The sequence below is a fragment of the Molothrus ater genome, chromosome 2 (assembly GCF_012460135.2).
Source record: "Molothrus ater isolate BHLD 08-10-18 breed brown headed cowbird chromosome 2, BPBGC_Mater_1.1, whole genome shotgun sequence".
NCBI classification, from domain to species: Eukaryota; Metazoa; Chordata; class Aves; order Passeriformes; family Icteridae; genus Molothrus; species Molothrus ater.
Genome location: NC_050479.2, coordinates 3,230,227 through 3,254,260, shown reverse-complemented (window position 1 = coordinate 3,254,260; position 24,034 = coordinate 3,230,227). Strand labels below are relative to the sequence as shown.

Sequence of the window (24,034 nt, the reverse complement as noted above, 5' to 3'; positions counted from 1 at the left end):
CTTTCCCTTTCTTCACTCCAACCTGACACGTAAGAAATATTGAAGTGTTTGCACTAATGGAGAAATGACAACGTGCAGTCAAACTTAAACCAGCTGTTTCCCCACACTGGGAGCACAAAGAGCAAAGCTGGGAATATTTATAGCTTGACTGGCCTCTAGTGAGCCAGACTCTGACTGCCTGCAATTTGCCACCATGGCCGTGAGGCTGGAAGCAGCTGTGGGTTGCAGGATGGCTGGGGAAAGCTAAGGGGAAGAAAACAAAAAAGAAAATGAAAAGATTGGATTGGCCAAAGTTACTGTTTGATTGGAGATGAGTGGTTGCTGTGTGTACAGCTCAGTGAAAAGCACCTTGTGTTGTGTTTACAGGAAGCCAACAGCTCTGTCACAGGAGAAAGGAGCCAGAGGTGGCTCCAGGTGACATCTCTGAGTGACCCTGGGCCAGCCCCACGTAACCCTGAGCACCCACTGAGCCCAGGGCACCCCAAATAGGGGGGTTTCCCCAGGTGTGGGTGCTCTGTTTGAGGGGGATGCCCCATCCCATGGCCATGGCCTGCTGGGGCTGCTGCACCATGCAAAGCCCGACATGGAGCAGGGCAGTGCCATGACTGAGTGGCCATGGGGGGACTGCACTTCCCTTCTTTTTTTTTTGTCATCTTAGGACTGCTTTTGACACCTTATAGCAAAAATTAGCAGCCTGTCAACATGGTTTCACACCAGTCTAGGCAGCTTTAGCCAGTGGTGTGTTTCTGAGGGACTTCCCTGCCTTCCACAGACCTGGCAGCTTGTTCCCACCCTGGCCATCCCTTTTCCAATTACTTACTCACCCATTTTTTTACTTTTTTGTGTACAGCTCCCCAGCCCAAGGTCACTGTGTGGGAGCAGATATTTTGACCAGTGTGAGTTTTCTGGCATTTTCATGGCTCTGTTGTGCTGGAGTTCTCTGTGGGAAATTCTGCTCTCACAAGAAGTCTTGGAAGGGAATCCAGAGGAGGCTCCAGGATGGGCAGAGGGATGGAGCAGCTCTGCTGGGAGGAAAGGCTGGCACAGCTGGGATTGTTCACCTGCACAGGAGAAGCTTTGGGCTGAGCTCAGGGTGGCCTTGCAGGGCCTGAAGGAGCTGACAAGAAAGATGGAAAGAGAATATTCACAAGGGCCTGGAGGGACAGGACAAGGGAGAATGGCTTCAAACTAACAGAGAATAGGATTAGATGGGATCTTGGGAATGAGGAATCATTCCCTGGCAGGGTGGGCAGGCTCTGGGATGGAATTCCCAGAGCAGCTGGGGCTGCCCCTGGATCCCTGGCAGTGCCCAAGGCCAGGTTGGACACTGGGGCTGGGAGCAGCCTGGGACAGTGGAAGGTGTCCCTGCCATGGCAGGGGTGGCACTGGATGATCTTCAAGTTCCCTTCCAACCCAACCCATCCTGGGATTCTGTGATTCTCTGAGTGCTGAGGCCTCCAAAACCACCCTGGAAGTGCTTTTCAGAGTCTCAGCACAGGCTCCTTCTCACCTGGCACCATCTAGCTGTCCCCACTGCGCTTCAAAGTAATAAATTTTGGGGAAGTTTCAGGGTTTTTTTCTTCACAGGCCACTTTTTCAGTGACAAACTCCTTGGGGAGGAAGCGCTGACCAAATTCACCACAACCTGAGTGGCTGCAGTGAATGAAGATGAGGCTGAGCAAGCTTTGCACTGCCCTCACTATGAGCTGACCTTGTAGCAGCCTCTGTAATCCAGGCTGTGCTTATTAAACTTGTGAAGACATGTAGATATTTGGAGAATACATTTTTCCTCATTTATTTCACTCTGGAACTCAGAAATATTGAACAGAGGAGTTTATATTACAGGAATTATACACCCTACACATGTAGGGTTTTGCTGATTCCTAATCTGAATTTCTCTGACACCTTGCATTTCAGAAAGCACAACACAGGTGTTTTATGTCACCTGGGGAAAATAGTAGCATAGTGAAAAGGAAAAAATGTGCTTCATACACTATTTATGAATTTACATCTGCTTTCATCAGAGTCAATGACTGGCAAAACTCCAGTCAGCTTTGATAGGAATGGGTGATAAATTTAACTATCAAATCAACTTGATTTTAAGTAAAAAAAGGTAAACCCTGGTTTAAGGCGAGGCTTTCAGGTCTAAGGAGAAAATACTTTCTCAGCAGACATTTATCATCTCAAGACTGGACAAAGTGTTCTTGGGTACCATGACTGTGTGTAGTCTTACCTCTTTTTAATTTTTATTTTTTTTTCCTTTTTTGTAAATTCCAGGTGTAACACAGTATATTTACAAAGGGCAAAAATAACAGGCAGCCGTGAAGGAAAACATCTCTGGTTTCATTTCAGACCTGGAGCTGGGGATGAATCACTGCAGAGCTGCACCCTTCATTCTGGGTACACTTTCCAAAAGCTGCTTTTCCACCCTGCTGCGCTGGTGGTACAGAAATAAAGCAGACTCACAGAAAGTCCTAAAAAAACCCCTTTGTGGACAGTCACTCTCTTGTTGTTCTGGGCACTAGAAACACCATTTTCTAGCGTCTGCTTGCATTTTCAGTTTTGCTTTCTGTGCTGTAGAAGTTTGTTCCAGGCAGCTGAGTTAAGCCCTTGCTCAGTGGTTTAGGGCACTCTCTCAATTTGAAGTACCAGAGTAGTCCTGTTAAATCCCATGGAGTTGATTTCATGCCTGAAATTAAGCGTGGCCTTAGGAGATTTGATGGATGGGGGATTTGCTTGTCCACCCAGTGAGCTAAAGGGACAAAACTCTTGACCATCTGCTTCTGGATTTTAATGAAAAGTTATGACTTATTTATGATCTTCTTCCCCACCCCTGTGTGTTTATATTCAGCTCAAGAAAACCATCTCAGAAGCCCTGTCAGATTGCCAAAAGCTCTGTGCTACTGGATCTTCCACATCATTTACTGCTCAGTGTTTACAAGAGTGTTTTTAATGCACCATTGCTTGTAGAAGTGCTGTGGGCTGCTACTGATGGGATATTTCACTTTGGAGTCCCTTTAGCCCAAGTTTCTTCCCCCAGAAAAAAAACCAAAGAAACCCAAAATTAAATAACTGTGCCAGTAAAACTAAAGAATGTTGCTAGCTCTCTGTTTCCTAAAAATACAATGAATAAGCCAAATAGTCTTTGTAACAGAATTGCTTTTGGGAGCTGGGGTCCACATCTACACAGGTATAAGGGCAGGTGGCGGAGGATGTTTCCAAATGTCCATGATTTAAAGTGCAGGTTCACTCATGCCTTTATGCCATTTGTATTTGTGGAAGGGAAGCAGAAAAAGGCAACATTTCACTCACAAGGAATCATCACAAAAGCTCTCCTTCAGATTTTATGTCTGAAACAAAAAGCAGCTTTGTTTTGCTCTGTTTGGACAGAAATGGGCTGCATCCCAGGGTTATATTTAGTGGTGTGTGGTAGGAGAGCAGAACTAAACCTGAGAAAATATTGCCCAAGTGCTCTGGTTGTGAGAGGAAGGGCTGAATTCACCACCATGCAGTGGCAGGTGCTGACTGTGTTTTCCCTCGTGGTTGTTTTTCAGTCCTGGGGCTGACAGAGCAGTTGCAGGGCTTTTACACAGGGCAGATTTCATATGGGATGTCTTTAGAGGCATCCTGGAAAAAGTGTGTGAAGCCAACATTTTCCAGGCAACATTGGAGGCCCTCATCCTTCTCCTAAAGATGATGTTGCCAACCATTGAATGATCTCAAAAATAAAAAATATTTTATTTTTTAACTGAAAGTCAGCAGCAGCAGATTTTTTTCCTTAACACAGAAGGGTAAAATTAGTAGAAACACTGCATAGAAAAAATAATGCTATGCTTAATATTTTCTTTTAGTATTTAAGATGTACACTAATTTTTCAGCTTTCCGAGTGTTGGTTCTTTTTTTAAAACACTCATGTGAGAATTATAACTGGATTAGTTCCTGAAGCATGATAGTGCTGAGCAGTCAACACAACTGAGTCATAGGGCTTTGAAGGCCTCCAAGAGAGCTGGAGAGGGACTTTGGAAAGGGCCTGGAGTCACTGTACAGGGGGGAAAGGCCTTAAACTGAAGGAGGAAAGAGTTAGGTGGATATTGGGAATGAGGAATTGTTCCCTGAGAGGGTGGGCAGGGGCTGGGATGGAATTCCCAGAGCAGCTGGGGCTGCCCCTGGATCCCTGGCAGTGCCCAAGGCCAGGCTGGACACTGGGGCTGGAGCAGCTGGGACAGTGGGAGGTGTCCCTGCCATGGCAGAGGTGGAGCTGAGTGATTTTTAAATTCCCTTCCCACTCAACCCGTTCTGTAGTTCCATGATTCCATGAATCTATGACTTGCCTCTTGTTTAGTGAGACCACAGCACAATTTCAGGAGTTAAATGGCAAGACTAAAGGAAAGCTTGTTAGTAATGAGGTATTGCTGAAGAAACCAATCCCCAGCTAACACCCTTCTTCCCTTGCCAAACAAACTCTTTACATTTAAAGGTATTCCCCGTGGCCGAGTTCTTTATTTTGATTTTTGTAACAATTTTTCTCCCTCTGATGAAACACGTTGTAGACATTAAATTAAGGGACAAATAGGTCTGTGTCTGCCAGAAAGAAAACTGTGATGCAATTAAAATGCCATTAGGGAAGCCCCTGTGGGATGTTAAACCTAAAGACTCCATTCAGAAAGCAAAGCCAAAATTAAAGAGGTGTCTGGTTGCAGATCCTCTGCAGATTTCCCTGTCTTGACTACAGTACCATGGAGACTGAGCTAGTCAGGAGCTGAAAGGTTTTTCCAGTCATGCGTGTGGTATTTTAAATCATGGCTTTGGCAAATGTTCCCTTTTTTTTGTGAGGCTTACGTAGAAATGTGAATACATTGCATGACATGAAGTGCAACTGAGTGTGGAACAACGGTGGCCGTGGAGGTGGGCAGCTCTCCAAGCCTTGGACTGCTTGGACAATGGCAACTAAGAATAGTTTTCCCCCCAGAAAATATGCAATAAGTGCGTTTCTGTGTTTCTCAGTTGTCTGTGAGATGTTTGGAGAGGGAAATGCAGCTCCTTGCAGCCGCCAGGCTGAACAAGGTCATGACCAAGCCTCCATTCCATGTCTGGAATTAAATTATTAGTATTTATAATTTCTGGAGAGATATGAGAGCCTGATCTTTTGGCAATAGAAATAAATCTATGGTCCATTGAACCTGGTTGGTGTTTTTAGACAACTGAAGGAATCTGCAGAGTCACCGGGTGGGAGGTACTGGGCTTTCCAGTTTTCCATTTCATTCCAGGTGATTTTCTTCTGATGATATTAATAAGGACTGGAATAATAATGGAAGCACACCTTTCCTGTCTGCCTAGGAATTCTCCAGATGACTGCAGCGTGGCAAAAGGAGGGAAGATGGTCAGCAGCTCGGACAGTGTTGGGATGAACTATGGAAGCTACATGGAGGAGAAGCACGTTCCACCCCCAAACATGACGACCAACGAGCGAAGAGTCATTGTGCCGGCAGGTCAGACCCTCTGCACCAAACCTGCAAGCTAAAAAAAACTGCATTTCCCTCAAGCCCACTAAGATTATTTGAGAGGGTTTGGAGAGAAGTAGTGATGAGGAGGAAAAGAGCAGTAGTTTGTAGGGGTTATTGAGAGAATGAGCTGAGGAGGATCAGGGAGGACACCTCCTCAATCTGTTCTTCCCATTTCAGCAGCAGAATGGGCTGATAAGAGGCACTCCAGATCTTATCTGACTCCTGTAGCTCCTTCTTGGAGGATTTCACCCTAAAGTGAGCAAAAGGAAGAAGCACCTCCATTTCTTATCCCTTGGACAAGCTCTTGTGTGGGATAGAGAGAGAAAGGATCCCTGTAGCACAGGTTATCTTTGAAAATACCAAAAAGTAGCTTCTATCGGATCAAACAGGGCATGAAGAGCCTTTATGTGGGTTATTCTCTGAGTCTGGGCAGCATAAAATATTTAATAAGCAAACTGACAACTCCAGTGCAATGTAAGAGCACAATTGAGAAATTCTTGGTCAGCCTTGGCAGGCTTGGCTGTGGGATTCAACAGTTGATGGGACAAGAAGGCTGCTGCCTTCTTGTCACTTCTGGCTTCCTTGTTTTCCAAACAAACCTGGAATATTCTGCAGAATAATTAGCATGCCTGTTTCCAAGTCACAGCATCCTGGCATCTGTGGGTGTTCCTAAACCACAGGACGGGCACAGGGTAAACTCAACACCTGCAGCCAGGAGGGAATGTTTTGCTGCTGGTTCCTCTCCAGCAGAGAGGTGCTTGTGTGAAATATTTCTGCCTCTGCCATGTTGCTTAATATTATTACAGTTTTTCAGTTGCTTAGACATGCAAGAGTACTGACTGTGGCCAATTTTGCAAGCTGTGATTATTTCAGTTATTTGTCAAGAAAGGTGTGGACAAAGCTGTTGCAGTGTCCTCCTCTGCAATGGTGTTGTCAATTCTGTTCTGGAGACAGGAGAATGATGCTCTGAATAATAAATGTCCTGCCAACACTGAAATGCAGAACTTTTGAATGTTCCAAAACATTTCTCTCCCTAATGTTTGGCACTTTTTAAAAAAAGACCTTTAGTAATTCTTAGCATGGTTAGCTCAGCATGGGATTTTCTTATTTGGTATATTCCTGGAGGTGTGTTTGAGGTGGGTTTGAATGACTATCAAGGAGCAAGATGGTCACAGTCACAGTCTTGCCATTTTGAAGTCACTTGAAGAAATTAATGGGCAAAAATCAGTCGGTTTTAAGTGTTTTTTGGTGGAATTCAGGAGGTCTCCACCTCTTTCAGACCAGCCTTAACAGCAGTGAAAATAGAGGCATTGGCCCTGAAGTTAAGCCATAGAAAAGCTATTTAGGCTGCCATTCATGTCCCAGATTTTCATGGGATGAACCTTGGGACCCAATTGACCTCCACATGCTCCATTCTCAGCCTTGAAGATATCACAAAATCACAGAGTCATTAAGATGATAAGGAATAAAGTCTTGAAGAATTTTTTCCCCTTGGCTTTAATCTTTTCCCTGCAAAAAGTATAAATTCTTTGTGGTATGAGCTGAGGGACCGTTGTGTTGGTTCCTCACTCAGGAACAAGGAAAGATAGAATGGGAGAGAAATAGAGAATGAGGTGTTTAGAGGGAAAAATTAAAAAAAAAGCTTAAATTAAAATCAAGGATTAATTTAAAAACATTTTGCTAGAAATCTCAGCTGTTTGGGGTTCTTTTCCCCAGATGGTTTTGCCAATACTTCAGGTATTGAGTGCAAAACCACGCAGGTGTAGCAATGTATAACACAGCAGCCTGGGGAAAAAATGCAGAATATTTTAATATTCTAATATTATTAACTAGAGAGCCACTCTAGTTTGTGAAATAACTGCCTGAATCTGTGAGTGGTTATTTATCCTGTACCCAAGAAAGATTCTTTCAGACATGAGTGGAAATGTCACTTGAATAAAGATGAGGATTGAACAGAGAGTTTTGAAACTTGTTCAGCTCCAGCTTGCAGTGCTGTCAATGGGCCAGAAGCTCTGTTAAAAATAGCTAAAAACAATGGCGAAAAAGGCCTAAGAACAATGAGGCAGAAGAGCTGAGTGGGAGAAGGAACTCACTCACAGAATTCACAGAATCCCTGGGTTGGAAGAGACCTTCAAGACCATCGAGTCCAGCCCAGCCCCAACCCCTCAACTCAACCCTGGCACCCAGTGCCACATCCAGGCTTTGTTAAACACACCCAGGCATGGGGACTCCACCACCTCCCCGGGCAGCCATTCCAGAACTTTCTCACCCTTTCTGTAAAAAAAACTTTTTCCTGATATCCAGCCTATATCTCCCTTGACACAGATTTGTTCCCTTGGCAGGCTTTGTTGTTAGCACTCAGAGCTCTCAGCCCTCCACAGTTGCTCTCCCTTGCACTCAGCACACCAAATTAACTCCTCCAGCAGTCAGTGAAGAGGGGATTATTTTGCATGGATCCAGTGCCTCAGAATTGCCCTTCCCTGCCTGATATTTTGCTGTGTGGCCCTGCAGACCCCACGCTGTGGAGCACTGACCACGTGCGCCAGTGGCTGGAGTGGGCGGTGAAGGAGTACGGGCTGCCGGACGTGGACATCCTGCTCTTCCAGAACATCGACGGCAAGGAGCTCTGCAAAATGACCAAGGATGACTTCCAGAGGCTCACCCCCAGCTACAATGCAGACATCCTCCTGTCACACCTACACTACCTCAGAGAGAGTAAGCCAGCCCTGCGTCGTGCCTGCAGTCAGTCCCAGACTGATCGCTCTGGATAATTGGGTTTTCCAAGTGTCTGTTGCAAATGTTGCTGTTCCTAAGAGCATGACAGGGAGGCCAGCCCAAAGATTCCCATTAATTTCACTCATGTTTATCAAAGAGAAGAATTAGGGACTCTTTCTAGGTATCCATCTCAGAGAAAAATTGAGCTGAAGCATACTGAGCAGGAAGAAAAAAATTGAGTTGAAGCATATTGAGCGGGACGAAAAAATCACATGGGGTTCAGTGCTGATGTTTTTTCTGGTCACATACTCATTTCTTTCCATTTTAACTAAACAAGAGTGCAAACATTGATTCATAAAGTGAATTCCAGGCATGATTCTAAGGAATGGCAGGAGTTTGCTGTACTCTGGGTAGGATTGGGAAGATTCAACTGTATTGAATAAAAAAATTCTGTAAATTCATGGAAAAAAGGAATAGTCCCTGAAGTCCAAATGCAAATTGATTGTAGTGCATGGCTAGAATTTCAATGGGAAAAAAGGGATTATCTGGATTGAGGGCTTTCACCTAAGCTTGAGGAAAATTTGCCTCAGTTTAAAGAAGTTAAAATGAACATGGTTTTTAGAGGAAAAAAACACCAAGCATTGCAACACCAGTGCGGTGCAGTCTCCTCCACACGCACACTGTCAATAACCAGCCAGAAATTTTGTGCATTCATAACAATAAATTATGATATTGGACAAATGAATGCCCTAATTTACCCTGTAGCCCACACACCTCCCTCCAAACTGCAGGCTGTTGATAGATTCAAATTCAGGCAATCCTGTCAGGGGAAAATATGGTTTAAGAAGATAATTCACGATTTTTTTTACATTTTGGTGTTGCTTTTTGTTTTGTTTTGTAGCTCCTCTTCCACATTTGACTTCAGATGATGTTGATAAGGCCTTACAAAACTCTCCACGGTTAATGCATGCTAGAAACACAGGTAATGCTGGCACTGCTCCCACTGCTGTAGGTCATCATCTTCTAAAAGCACAGGATTCCTTTCCATGGGCTGCTTGCTAAAAAAATGGAAGTGGTAAATCAGGAGGGAGGCAAGAGAGTCCCCTCCCTGCTGTCTGTGTGTTTTCTGCACAGACACACTGAGAAAAGGTGAGATCGCGCAGGGCCAGGTGGCGCAAAAGTGGTGCAGAAATTTCTGGTGTCCTGCAAGAGGATGGGGTCCCTGACACAGCATAAAACTGCAGGTTTGGGGCCTTTCATCTGAGGATTTTTATGGTCCTTCTGTCCATTCTACTGTAAGATCTACTCCATGGATCCCTAGATGCTTCTTGGAGCTCAGAAGTGCTTTGGGCTCTGGGGAATGGGAATGTCTCCCCTCCCATGACCTAAATGTTGTGGGAATAAATCAATAAAATTGCTCTTTAGGCAGTTATCTCATCTCATCTCATTTTCTAGCTGCTGTGGGACTTGAGCTGGGAATTCCACTAAGTCTGATCTGAATTTAAAATTATTTTTGTTGATACTCACCCTTCTGTTAATTTGGCCCAGAAAAGTGTTGAGTGTAGGCAGGAGGAGAATGACACATGCCTCATCTGTCTTTCAGGATGCAAATTAAAGTATTTATGAAAATAATTCAGAATCTATTTTAACTTGCTGTAACAGTTGTGCAGCAGAGGATGGCACGGAATGGTACAAATAATAATGTGGTTTATATCCCTACAAAAGATGTTTGGAATATTGCATGATCATGCCTGAGGGTGTTAGTTACCTACAGTGACCAGAAAGAACAATTCTCTATGAGAAAGGAAAAAGATAATACAAAGGATAATGCAAAAGAAAAAGAAAACAAAACTTGGATAGCAATGTTTCTTTCATATTTTATTTCGGTTTTCACTCTGAGTGAGTTTCATAGCAAAATTCACTGGATTAGATCTTTCCCTGACATTAGAGGTTTGCCACTGGTCATAGTGGCAAACAAAGTCCTGCTGTGGGCTCTAGGCCTGCTGCACACCCCACCAAAGGCAACAACAAAAAATTTTCCATTTACTTTGATGTGGTTTGGATAAGATTGAAGTCCTTTTTAAAAATAGATGGACTTGATGGTCTTTTCCATCTCTGGCTTTAGAGATTCTCATTTGCCAAGCAGCTTCTACTTGTGGATATCCAAGTGTTGTTCAGCAGTTCTGTGTGTTATCTTTTTCTCTATGTGTGCACTGACAATGATATTCTGAAATTCATTTCACCAAAACGAGATTATCTGTCATTGGGGAGTGTGAATAATGGTGTGCTGGTCATCAGCATATGGGAAATCAGTTGTTCAATATTCAGTGGGCCACAAAAGAGTTAGAAAAAAAGTTCTTGAATTCAGCAGTAATTGACTTTTTTGATCTTCCTGGAGAGGGTCATGAGAAGTCCATTGGTGTAGTCAGAGCAATTTCAATGCCTGAGAAAAGGGAGATTCCATTTCCTACATCACGCTCAACATTTATCTTTTTTTTTTTTTTCACTCTGGGGAAGATTAATGAGCTATCTGAGGGTCTGACCCAAAAGTCTCTGTTGAAAATATGGACTTTTCTGGGAATGCACTAATGAAGGCAAAGAGGTTTTATTTCAGGGGGTACAAAGCCACCTTCCCAGGTGGAGGTGGTTGTGGTACAAGGGATTTCCTGAGCTTGACTGTCTCCTTCTTAAAACAGATTTTGCACAGACTTTTATCCAGTAATTTGAATGGATTTACACAGATGTAAAAGATTATTGGAATGAACTTTTGTTCATCTAACAGTCCAAAGGCAGAAATTAGTTATTCAGATTCCTCACTCATTCACTCTACAGGAGGGGAAAATATTGGTGGATTTAGGGACTGTGGAAATGAATCTTTAGGTGTTATGTCCTCTTCTTTCTCTTCAGGAGGTGCCACTTTTATTTTCCCAAACACATCAGTTTATCCAGAAGCAACACAAAGAATTGCAACCAGGCCAGGTATGAACAATGACCACTTGTTGTGTGCTGTGATCTTACTCATTTCATCTCTTGAAATATCTCATTCTTTTTCCTTTTCCTAAATATGAGACTCTATTTTGAACACACACATTATGTACTTATATCACATATATATGTGTCTATGTAATTGAGTAGAGTGAAATAATTAAGTAGAGTTTAATAAGTCCATTTCTTTCACAAATCTCTGTCTTTGAAGCAATTGTATCAACTTCTTAAAGCACCAGGGAATCAGAAACCTGAGCTCTGTTCTCTGGTTCTGTTGCACTGTCCCAGCACAGTCACCTGTCAATCCCCTTCAGCTCTCTGTTTGCAAAATGAGGATAAAATTCCCTTTTATTTGAAGTCTGTTGTGGAAAAACACCCTGAAAATGCAGAATGTATGCTTCTCCTGCTGTCTACATTTTATTTATATTTGAGGCAAGCAGAACCCACAACAATCTGATTGTGAGTTTAAGAGTGTTCAGTAAAATCAAAACATAAGGAAGTTCTTAAAGCTCAAAATTTTGAAACCTGTGAAAGTTTTGTGGATGTGCTGATTTGTGAAAGGCTGATGGGAATAATCAGAGAAGGTGAGGACATGGCTATGAAGGCAAAGATTTTCTTTTTATCACCCTTCACCACAAAAAATGCTGGAAAAATGCCTAAACTGGACATTTGCTTTTCCAAGAATGAGTGCAGAGTGCTAAGGGACATGAAGAGGAGTTGCAGCAAATACTGAATTTAAAGGAAACCCATTACTGAGCCAGAGGCAAAAATCCGAGTGCTCAGAAGGGGCATGCACTGGAATTGGCTGAGCTCTGGTGAAAAGAGATATTGGCACATTAAAAAAGGGAGTTTGAGTAGGAATTATTTTATTTGTGCTCTAGTGTAGAGTGCAGGAGGGTAGATACAGATATTATTTAATATAGCCTTGTATACATGTATATATGCATGTCTGTAGATTTGGTAATTGATAATTTGAAAAGAGAGAAAAGGAAACAACTACCAGGCCATTACATCAACAAATTCAACTTGTCTGGATCCTTGGAAATCAAACTCTGCTAGATTTGTTTGTTTATATTAATGGCTAAAAAGGGAACTGCTGATCAGTGCATACATTTGGCTTTCATAAGGCATTCACCAAAGCACCCCACAACTATTTACAATAGAAATTAAATCAGTGTATCATAAGAAACAAATTAAGAACTGGCTAATTATCCTGTCATCAGTAATGGACATCTTAAGTTATTTTGGGATTATTCAGCCTGGGAAAGAGAAGCTTTGGGGTGATGGAATTGTGGCCTGAAGGAGCCCCAGGAAACGTGGAGAGAGAGAATTTCCAAGGGATGCAGGGACAGGACCCAGGGAATGGCTTCCAACTGACAGAAAGTAGGATTAGATGGGATATTGGGAATTAGGAATTGTTCCCTGGCTGGGATGGAATTCCCACAGCAGCTGGGGCTGCCCCTGGATCCCTGGCAGTGCCCAAGGCCAGGTTGGACACTGGGGCTGGAGCAGCCTGGGACAGTGGGAGGTGTCCCTGCCATGGCAGGAGATGGAACAAAATGATCTTTAATGTCCCTTCCAACCCAACCCATTCCATGATTCTTTGATTTTGTTGTTACTTAAACCCAGAGATTCCTATCCAGGATTCCTGTCCAGGTACCCAGGAAGTTCATTAGGGAGAAACAACTTGGCAATCAATTAACAACTGAAAACACAAGCTGATAAAGCAGCCCAAGGCACAATTTATTTGCATATCTTACTGATTCCAAATTAGCCCCCTTCACTCATGAAGGAACAACTTAACAGAGTCATCTTTATTTATGGCACAGTGGCAGCCAAAGTGAAAGTGGTGAACAAATGAAGAACCACAGTGGAAAATCCCATGGGAAATGTGGCTGTGCCATTAAAGACCCCAGCAGTGTGGCCTTGCATGGAAAGCTGTGTCAATCATCCCTTATCAAAAAGGCTTTTTGCAGAGTTTGGAGGTGCTTAGAAACGCCTGGGAAAGCCATGGGAGTATGGAAAAAAAAATCTTTGGAGCATGTTGAGAGATACAGAGGTTTGAAATTGTTCAAATCACAGTCTGAGGTTGAGGAAACTTGATGTAATTATCAAAATAAAGAGAGTGACAGAGCACCTGCTTAGTGTCAGTATAAGAAGAAGTGATATTCTAAATAAATTAAACATTTTCATGGAGCATTAAAGAAGATTAGGGTACCCAGGAGCTCTCAGGGACACTGGGGAATGTCAGCACAAATAGGGATGAGAAAACAAAGCAGAATTACGGAAACAATCACCAAAGATAAATCCAGAGGCCCCAAACTCTCAGTATTTCCCAGCAGAAATGAAAATGTAACATAAGACCAGAGGGACCTGCTGTCCTGCAGGAAAAGCTGTTCCAATGGAGAGGATTTCAGGCAAAGGCTGGAATGAGTCTGTTTTCCACTGGACTTGAATAAAAATTGGGAATTTTTTTGTTTCCTGGCAAGGTCTATGATTTCCATATTTGTTTCATCCTATGTGTGATGGAAAAACAAATGTTGATTTTCTCTAGAGGAAAAGGTTCTAAACCACCTATCAGACATGGTGAGCCCCGTCATTTCAGCATTTTAATCTAACTCACATTTAAAATGACACTTAACAAAATGTTTTGTGTCAGCATCTTTCTGCATTCACACAATTACTTGTGGAATTGCAGTTTAGTTTTAGGGTTCTTCTGTGCAGAACTAAACATTTTCTCCAAAGAACTGTTGTGATTTTGGAAATACTGTTTTAATTTATCTTTTACAATTGAAAGCTGATGGACATCTTCAAAGTCAGAATTTTTATTCAGAGAAAAAGGGTTTTTTTTGCAGAAATTCAGTTTTCTTTCAGGAAACTGTTTTGTTGGCTTATTCTGTGGTTTTCCTTTGAGTTAAATGTCACATTTCAACCAGACTGCAAAGAAGCTTTCCCATAACAAAGCACTGTTCATGTGAGAGCAAAAGCAGACCCTGGGGACAGCCACTTGATGACATGAAAAAGGTCAAAAATGAGGAGCAGGGGGAATAAATAAAGTTCAGTGGGAATCAGCCAAATCCTGGGGTGCAATTCTGGAGAGATTAATTAAGCACTGCCATTGTTAAGGCACTACAATAGAAAATGGGAAATGAGCAGGGCTTCAGTGCAAGGGAGGATTTCTGCAGTCACCTTTACAACAGAACATGAGGTTTCAGTGACAATGAGGCTCTCAGGGACACCTGGCTGGGGTTTGTCTCACCAAACAGGAGCATTCCCATCAGGGATCTGTCCCAGATAAGGACATGTTGTGCTCATGTCTCATGGACAAGAACAGATCTGCTTATCTGCAATAACAACGTGTTTATCAAGGCTGAACCAAGCATGAAGCTGGAGCTTTGCTCTATTTCAAGAAAAGCTGATAATGTGATTTTTCTTTTCATGGAGAGGGCGTAGTCAAAAGATGATCTTGTGATGTGAGGAGTTCAAAGGCAAGGCAGTTTTCTCACAGTGCTGAATTTGTACCAAGTGTGGTTCAAGTGCCACCAAGTACAAACACACACAGCATCTGCCAGGGCTCTCAGGACACAGGTGTCTGATGGATTGGAGATCCAAAAATAGAGGAGAGGAGAGGAGAGGAGAGGAGAGGAGAGGAGAGGAGAGGAGAGGAGAGGAGAGGAGAGGAGAGAAGAGGAGAGGAGAGGAGAGGAGAGGAGAGGAGAGGAGAGGAGAGGAGAGGAGAGGAGAGGAGAGGAGAGGAGAGGAGAGGAGAGGAGAGGAGAGGAGAAAGGAAGAAAGGAAGAAAGGAAGAAAGAGAAAGAAAGAGAAAAAAAGAGCGATAGAAAGAGATAAAGAAAAGAGAAAGAAAGAGAAAGAAAGAAAGAGAGAGAGAAAGAGAGAAGAAAGAAAGAAAGAAAGAAAGAAAGAAAGAAAGAAAGAAAGAAAGAAAGAAAGAAGAAAGAAAGAAAGAAAGAAAGAAAGAAAGAAAGAAAGAAAGAAAGAAAGAAAGAAAGAAAGAAAGAAGAAAGAAAGAAAGAAAGAAAGAAAGAAAGAAAGAAAGAAAGAAAGAAAGAAAGAAAGAAAGAAAGAAAGAAAGAAAGAGAGAAAGGGTGGAATTTGCAATGTCTTTCTGGGCAGGGAATGGAAAAACTGGTGGGAGAAAATAGGTTCCTTATGTCACCAGAATCTGGCAAGGGAATCTAGAGAGGAGGTAGAGAAGCTGCCATGGAGCAGGGAACTGGCCAGGCCAGGCACAGGGTACCTGCAAACCCCCAGAGCTGAGCCCCCTCTGTACAGACAGAGCTCAGAACCCACTGGAATTACAACCAGAGCAATTCTGGATATTTTTTGCTAGATGGTAAAGTCTCTAATAAACAGCAGTGTTGGTCTCAGCCTGGGTAAGACATCTGCAGGTCACACTGATTCATCTTCACATTATTTTCTCTGAAGCTGTGGAATAGTCCTCGAGAAATCAGGGATACGAGGTTATTCATTATGAAAATGCAGTACAAAAATCAGTTGCAAATCTCAGCAAAAGCAAAGGTTTTGAAGTGTAGGATTCTTATTCAGACTAAATAAATTAAAGGCAATTTGGTTGTGCATTTTACATTACACTTAATTTCTATGCAATGCTTGGAAGTGGGCAGATACATCTGCCTTGCACAGAGCCAGGCTGGGGCTGTTTCTTTGCTTTCTGGTTTCATTTCCAAACATGAATTCTGAAATAAAGCACAAGTAGTGTTGAGAGTCAAGACATCTGCACCAACTTAGTTCCACCAGGTGGGCACTGCTACCTTCCTGAGGCCCTGGAAGTTACAGAAGTCTCTGATTTTGGCAGTAATTTTAGCTAATGTGTTAAAGTCAGCTGTGGAAAAGCACAGGAAACTGCCAAAGATTTCCAAGGGTAAACCAAACATTTGAATTTACTATATTTGCTTTATGAAGAAAGCTTTTATGGTTTCGTTTTTCCATTTTTTTAAATATGCTAAAGCACTGAAATAAAATGGAAGTAAGGAGCAAATGAAAGAAAAAGGGAAATGAAAATTTAGATGTGTAAATTTAAGGAGCTTGTCCCAAGAAGCAGAGAGGAATAAATTAACTAAAGCCTGTCTGTTTGAAAGGAAACACTGTTAAATGCTGAATTTGGGAGGGTTTATGCATAAAATGAGCTCTTGGGGGACTTCTCCTGCAAGATTCTAGCACAGATTATTCAAGATGTCAGTGTGTGCCGTTCCTTGGTGTGCTGGGCTGAGAAAGGGGACTAAAGGGAGTACCCTGAAGCTTTGGAAGTGATGAACTCTGTATGGTCTGTAAAGATTCCTTGCAGCACCTGTTTCAGTGCAGCTCAGACTTCTAACAACAACAGGCACCTCTGCAGAGCACAACTGTTGTTTTTATTGTTGTTTTTAGAGACAATGAAGATTATAAAGGTTTTCACAAAGAATTCCTTGCCTGTTAACAGTAATTTTCCAAATCCTGACTCCCCTCAAATGTGCCCTTTTTGGACATAAGCACTTTAGGCCATATCTGCATGAATAAATGTCTTTTTCTTTCACAGATTTGCCTTATGAGCAAGCCAGGAGATCAGCATGGACGAGTCACAGCCACCCCAGCCCTCAGTCAAAAGGTAAAAGCATCTGCACAGCTGGGGAAACATGGATTAGACTCCAAAGGGAATTACTGGAGCTCTGGAGAGGTTTTTATCTGTGCTTTTTTGGAAAGCCAATTGTATAGGCAATGCTGGGAGGTATCTCTGGGCAGACCACATCCTTCCTTAAACTCAAACTTCATCAAGTCCATCACCACAGAGCCTCAAAAAGCTTTTTCTGAGCTTTCAATCCTGTTGTGTCCATCCTGGAGCAGAGGGCAGCAGGAGCTCCAGGCCTGGGGACCTCTCAAAGGTTTGGTGAGCAACTTCCTAACTGGAAAAATAACTATATGGGATTTTTTTTTCCATTTTCAGCTACTCAGCCATCATCCTCAACAGTTCCCAAAACAGAAGACCAGCGTCCTCAGTTAGGTGGGTGTCACTTGGTTTGAAATTCTGCCTGGGTTTGTGGAATGTGATGAGAAGGGCACTCAAACTGCACAATCTGGTTCAGACCACTCCAGCTGGAGACCACCAAAACCCCAGATGTGAATGGGGTTTGCTCTGCAGCTGGATTTGGGATGAGTGTAATGTTTAAAGACAGTGACAACCTCCCAGAATAAAAATGCTCTTAAAAAAAATCCATCTACAGTTTGGGTACAAGGGTACAAGGGTACAAGGGTGGAAGGTGGAGATGTCAAAAAACCCCAGTGGTTGAGATGCTAGCAGCTGGAAAATGTGCATGAGCCAAAAAAAAAAAAAAGGGGAGTGGATTACAGCCTACAGAAACCCATCTGAATTTTGGCTCCTGAAACACAACAGGAATATTAGAGGGATTCTCAGTCTGGCTGGAAAACTGAGGAGAAAGCAGAAGCTTATGGGTTTGTGGAGTAGTGGTTTAGCAAAATGGGTGCCTTTTGTGTTTTCAGAGCAGCAAATCCATGGGGTGGGACCTAATCCCTTATTGCAAATTCAGCTGTATTTTGGACAGGTATCTGGAGAGCACTCCAAAGGTCCTGAGTCAGTCATGGCTTTTGTTAACAGCAAAAGGTTAGAAGGAGGAAATAAAAGAGATTTAGAGGATATTCTTAGCTCAGAAGACTCTGAGCCAGGTTTTATCACATGGATTTTAAATCATTATTCTGGTTTTTGTTAGAGCTAAACAAGACTGTGCATGACTAGGTCTCATTAACTCATGCACAGACTGCCTGGGAAGCATTACACTGAATTTTGCCCAAACAGTGTTTTATCTAATCTGGCCTTCCAACCATGAGAATCTTCCTAGAAATATACCAATGATTTATGTAAGTCCTGAGGACCTTTTAATAGCTGTGTGTGTGCTGCACAGATTATTTAAGTGTGTAAGGAATGTAAGCTGATTGTCTTCTTGGCTGTAAAAGCCACAGGGTCACTCAGTGCTTGCAGCCCCTCACTTTGGCTTTGGTCCTGCTGTCATATCCCTCCTTTTTTTCCCTGTTGGACTTCAGGCCAAAATAAGTTTTCATTTCCAGAGGGAATTCCTAGAGGGAAATACTGAGATGCTACAGGCATTGTAAGGCTGACAGAGGCTCTTCTGAAAACACCAGTTTCAGGGTTAATCCATGGTATCCTTCACTGGAATCCAGTGATAAAAGAGAATCCCGGAATCACTGAGGCTGGAAAAGACCTCCAAGGTCATTGAGTGCAAGCTGTGCCCCATTCCCACCTTGCTCCCAGCCCAGAGCACTGAGTGCCATATCCAGGCCTTCCTTGGACACCTCCAGAGATGGGGATTCCACCACCAGAATGCTTCATAGCAAAGCTTACATTCTGAATATATGCATCTGCACATTATTACAGTGCAAAAAGCAAATGTCTGTCCTTGCACACTGAGTTTGAAAGGAAAACATGCAAATATTGCCATGCAGAGGGAGAAAATTGCTCAGGTGTTGGACCTGCTGTCCCACCAGGCAGTGCACACCGCCCCTTACAAGGTTCACAAATGGTACCTGAAATATTTGACAATGCTGTTGCATGATTTTAAATCTTTCTTTCACAATTTTGTAGATCCATATCAGATTCTTGGACCGACCAGCAGCCGACTTGCAAATCCAGGTGAGAAGGGATTTTGCTGATTTAGGAGGCTTTCCTCTCTTTCACTGCTGAGTATCCCCACTTCAGCTGTAAGACCAGACCTGGAAGGGGATGTCCCTGATTTTCCCACTCCTCAGGAGGAGCTGATGATACCCCAGTGTTGCAGAATTTCTGAATTGCACAAGGGTGGGACTGAGGAATTTAGAATCAATAAGGTTGGAAAGGACCTCCAAAGAGTCCAACCTTTGAAGCTGGAGTTCACTTCAGTTTCCTGAACATCAGGATTTGGTTAAGGGGTGTAAGGGACCCCATCTGGTCTCCAGTTACCCCTCCAGAAGGGTACAAATCTCTTAACCACTCTTCATCAGCTGTGTCCCAGATTCTGTTAATCCACAACACAATATCATACTGGCCTTGATGAATACAAAATTTTGGGTTGAAATATATAGGAAAAAGAAAAGTATAATCTATTTGCAGGTAATAACTGGGTTAAACACTTCAAAAATATTCTCCCACCTCTAGAAGGCAACGGGTTGCATTGTGGATAGGGATGTGTAGCTTAGAACACAACCACAGACTCACAGAATCACTCAGGTTAGAAAACACTTCAAGGATCATTGAGTGCAACCTTGGATTATCATGTTTTTGCTAAAGACAAGGGACCCTCTGGGTGATTTAGTAGCTCTGCTTGGGAATTGTGCAGATTTCACTGCTCCAAGTCTGCAGGACACGCTGTGGCTGTACAGCACCATGATCAACAGCACAGCCCACCCCAATGGACTGGCACAGTGTGTTCCACTTCTGTCCCTTGCCTGGACAGTCCCAGGGCACAACATTCCTCGTTCCACACAGATCTCCTCAGCCTCCAGTGACAGTGGCTCTTTTTACAGCAGTCTCATGGCTTTTCAAGGCCTGAAATTGCCAAAATGCTGATCAGTTTCCTTTCGCTTTCTCCCAAGTGACATCGAGCGCAGTTCGAGATTAGCTGACTCTCTAAACAGTTTTGTGTGGCAGAGGAAAGTAATTAAATAAGTGTTAAGAATAGGATTTTCCAAATGGCCTGAGGTGGTGGAGGTTTCCAGGCAACACTGGTCTTGACTGGAGGTGGGGGCCTACATCCCTTTAATTTGGTCATAAATCATGGCTTGCCAAATTTTATCAAGTGTCCATTTGGTTGATTTCATTACTGTGAATGACATTAACACGATCTGGATTGGGATGCTTTTTTAACATTTGGGTATGGAATTCCTCCACGCCATCATTCCTGTGCTTTAACATGTTTTGTGTGTTTATAAATTGGTGGAATTACTCTCTCATTAAAAGGAAATTGACAGCAACCATTTATTTTCATAGGACTATACATTACATTTGGAAGGCAAGTGTTTATGTTAGAACATATGTTGGATTGCTTATTCAAAAATTTGTGTTTTGTCCAGTGCTGAACTGTTTATTGATTTTCAAAGCCTAATCCTCTTGTTATGTTCCGTGTATTAAAACTTGCATGCCTTGCTCATACCATGGATTCTTTTGTTTGTTTGTTTATTTAATGCATGTTAATGGAACAGAAGAAATTCATTAAGGCCAGTTTGGATAAATACAATTTAAATGAATATGGGTTTCAGTTGCACTGAAGTATAAACTGCTAATGGGTTTCAGATGCTGCTCTAGCTCGATATTGTAATTGCTACTATAAGCTTTCTAAAGAAAACCTTGTTTATTATGCCCACATAGCTGGTTTGGATAAGAAAAAAAGAGAGAAACCCAACCTATTCCTGGTCAGAGACATAGTTCAGAGTTAGCACATCCAGGCTGGTTGGCAAATTCTGCTGACACCGTGCTTGTGAAACAGATTGCATTGCAAGCTGCTTCAGCTGCATTTTGCATCATTTCAGTGTTGCTTTGTTAAGAAATGCTAAGCTTCTAACACGACTGTCAGTGGCAAGGCCCTTTGAAATGTACTTTCACTTGTCTAAAATGGACAAATTTTGTTGCCCTACCTCACTTTTGCAAAGTTCACAGCAGACTGTTTTCTTTTTGCGGTGGAATTGGCAGAGAGTGAGAAAAATACGACAGCAACATTTTATGTCTTAACGTAAAATAATCATTTTAACTCATTTGAAGCAGAATGATGACAAGGATGTATTTTATGGACCTTTTCACTGTTCTTGCAGTTGTTTTGCCCTCTGCTTGTATGCAGTGTAACAGCAAGTTAATAAGTTTCCGTTGTGCATTTCCCCAAATGCTGCAAAGGGATGATATGGTTTGGCACGGGCCCAGCTTGCTCTAAACTTCTCCATTTTGTGTGGGCTCATTCCATAGCAGGGAACATTTGGTTGCAACATAATGCTGTGAGAACAAGCCGAGTGTTACGCAAGTGAAAGCTGTTTGTGCTGAACTTTGGAGATTAGTTTCCTAAATGAGCCCTGTATTATTTCCCCATCAATTGTCTGCGCTGAATGACATTAGGTAACAATTAAACCTCCATGGAATGGCATTCTGCCACTCACATGAGGGAAAACACGACACATTACAATTATCCCTGCTCTTTAGGGTTTTGTGAGGCAGTCCTGGGAGAAGGGGGACAGCAATAGCTGCCTCCTTGAGCCAGGTCTCATAAGCTCTTGGAGGTCTATTACTCACCCAAGATAGCTCAGCTACCTTTGGAGACATAAAATCAGCAGGATTGCTTCTGTTGCAGAGTTGGAAAGAAAAAGGTTTAATAAAAGGCAAAATAAACAGAGAAAAACAAGCCAGGTGCAAGAGGTTTTTGCTCCCGGTAAAACACCTCAGAAAAGCGATTAGTTTCTTTGTTCTCTTCTTTTTCTAGTAAATTGCTCAGGACTTTTTGGCTCCTGTCCAATTGGCTATCCTTAAGTTTGAGGTGAAGTCTCCCAGGCCTATGAGGTGTCTTTTCACCTAATCAAGGAGAGAAACTTCTGGGCTTCTTTCTTTTTTGAGGGGGCAAAGGAGAGTTTTGTCTGTAGTTCTGTCACATTCCTATGTGGGGACCGGCTAATAGAAAGAATTAGGAGCCAACATCCCAACATTTCCTAATGGGGTCCTTGGGGATGAAGCAAAGTAGAAACCTGACACAAGAGTTCTTTCTGATAAAAAAGAATTAGTAACAAGTGTCATGGAAAATCAGTGGAATGAAAGGTGTATGAACCTATTGTGAAATTGCATGCATATATATTTAAGAAAAAGGTAAAAAGAGATCTAGAGTTCCCAGAGGTACACAGAAGAACAATTCCTACACATGCCCAGCACTGTAATAAACATACCAGCTTTACAACTTTCACAAAAGCTGCAAAGTTGTGTTTGTTTCCACAAATCGGGGCAAGCCTGCACAAGCGATCCCTTGACGTTACTGACGTTCCCGCTCTGTTCCTCCCCGCAGGCAGCGGGCAGATCCAGCTGTGGCAGTTCCTGCTGGAGCTGCTGTCGGACAGCTCCAACTCCAACTGCATCACCTGGGAGGGCACCAACGGCGAGTTCAAGATGACGGACCCCGACGAGGTGGCGCGGCGCTGGGGCGAGCGCAAGAGCAAGCCCAACATGAACTACGACAAGCTCAGCCGCGCCCTGCGCTACTACTACGACAAGAACATCATGACCAAGGTGCACGGCAAGCGCTACGCCTACAAATTCGACTTCCACGGCATCGCCCAGGCCCTGCAGCCTCACCCCCCGGAGTCGTCCATGTACAAGTACCCCTCGGAGCTGCCCTACATGAGCTCGTACCACGCGCACCCGCAGAAGATGAACTTTGTGGCTCCCCACCCCCCCGCCTTGCCCGTGACGTCCTCCAGCTTTTTTGCTGCCCCCAATCCCTACTGGAATTCGCCGACTGGAGGGATCTACCCCAACACCAGGCTGCCAGCTGCTCATATGCCTTCTCATCTTGGCACCTACTACTAAAGTGGGGTAGAGGGGGAGATAAACACCAGGCAAAGCAAAGGGGCTTCTCACTGGGGTTCGGTCCCAGAGGAGTCGCAATGAACTCTGTTGGAGTACTCGAATTAAAAGTGCCTAAAGAGACAAGTGAAGGTTTGGCTGGGAAAAACAAAAAACAAGCCCAAAACCACGTTAAAAATAGATGTCAAAAAGACTTTTTTGTAGTAGGGATTTAAAGGAAATATCCAAGAAGTATTAAGATACTAAAATGTAATGTATATGGGCATCGACTCTGTGGACCAAACAACAAAAGACTATTGTAGGTAGAAGCATGGAATGATAAGGAAAACCTACGGAAGCTGGTGGTCTTAAAAAGTTGATAAGCTTGTGTGTAAAGTTTGATATCATGCTAGTGCAAAACTGGGACTATACTACAGCAATATAAGGATAAGTCTATAGTGACCTAACATACAGTATATGGATCATTACAAAAGAGAGGGAAAAGGGAAAAAAAAAGGAAAAAAAAGCCTATCTGTATTTAAAAAATAGAAACATATCAGCAGAAGAGACTGGTTAGTGTGGAAGCTGATTTGGAATAGAGCAGCAGTGTTGTGGTTAAAGTCAAAGGAGATCCATTCATCAGAGCGAATCAGCTACTCAAACTGTGAAGAAAACCCAACTTTCAGATTCCTTGACACTTTTACAGGAACCCTGAGCCAAACGTGGGAAATGAGAATGTGCTGGAGGGCAAGTGTATGATTGTAGATCAGAGGCCTGCACCTGGCAGAGGAAGCAGGAAGGAGAAGGAGGAGGATGAAGGTGTTGAGAAGGGGAGGAAAGAAACTTCTTGACCAGTAGAGACTGAAAAGACTGAAAACTTTGTAGTGTTGGGACTATGAAGAAACACTTGTTTGGACTTGTGAAACATATTGCTCAGTATTATACCATTCCCAGTATTTCAGGAGGAACAGACTTGATTCAGTAGTAATAAAAAGTGGGAAAAGGGAAAAAGCAGAAGGAGGAGTGAGAAATCAGAATATGCATCTCTTTTTTTTTTTTTTTTTTTTTTTTTTAGGGAAAAAAAAACCAAAAGCAAAACTGGAATTGTGTCTGATATTTAAAAGTTACCAGTTGGAACCTCATCATTACTAAGGGAGTTTGTTTTCTATTGGTTAGAGCAAGAGACAACCCCTGACTGCCAGAATCAGAAATCACCTGAGTATTTTTGTTAGGCGGGCGCCAGTTTTTCTTACCGAGTCGCGAACGCTGTGCGTTTGTC

The 24,034-nt window shown here is 42.9% G+C and overlaps 1 protein-coding gene across 2 annotated transcripts in view; it reads left to right on the top strand.

The window, feature by feature from the left end:
• The window catches only part of ERG (ETS transcription factor ERG), a 104,002-nt gene extending 80,211 nt beyond the window's left edge, over positions 1-23,791 (top strand). For both annotated transcript variants that reach the window (XM_054514061.1, XM_036392264.2), the window contains exons 3-10: positions 5,338-5,489; positions 8,016-8,219; positions 9,121-9,201; positions 11,127-11,198; positions 16,759-16,827; positions 17,164-17,220; positions 18,835-18,882; positions 22,259-23,791. In XM_054514061.1, coding sequence (XP_054370036.1) covers positions 5,338-5,489; positions 8,016-8,219; positions 9,121-9,201; positions 11,127-11,198; positions 16,759-16,827; positions 17,164-17,220; positions 18,835-18,882; positions 22,259-22,779 — 1,204 coding nt within the window. In that variant the 3' untranslated portion in view covers positions 22,780-23,791. The remainder of the gene's footprint in view (positions 1-5,337; positions 5,490-8,015; positions 8,220-9,120; positions 9,202-11,126; positions 11,199-16,758; positions 16,828-17,163; positions 17,221-18,834; positions 18,883-22,258) is intronic.
• Positions 23,792-24,034: the final 243 nt, after the last annotated feature.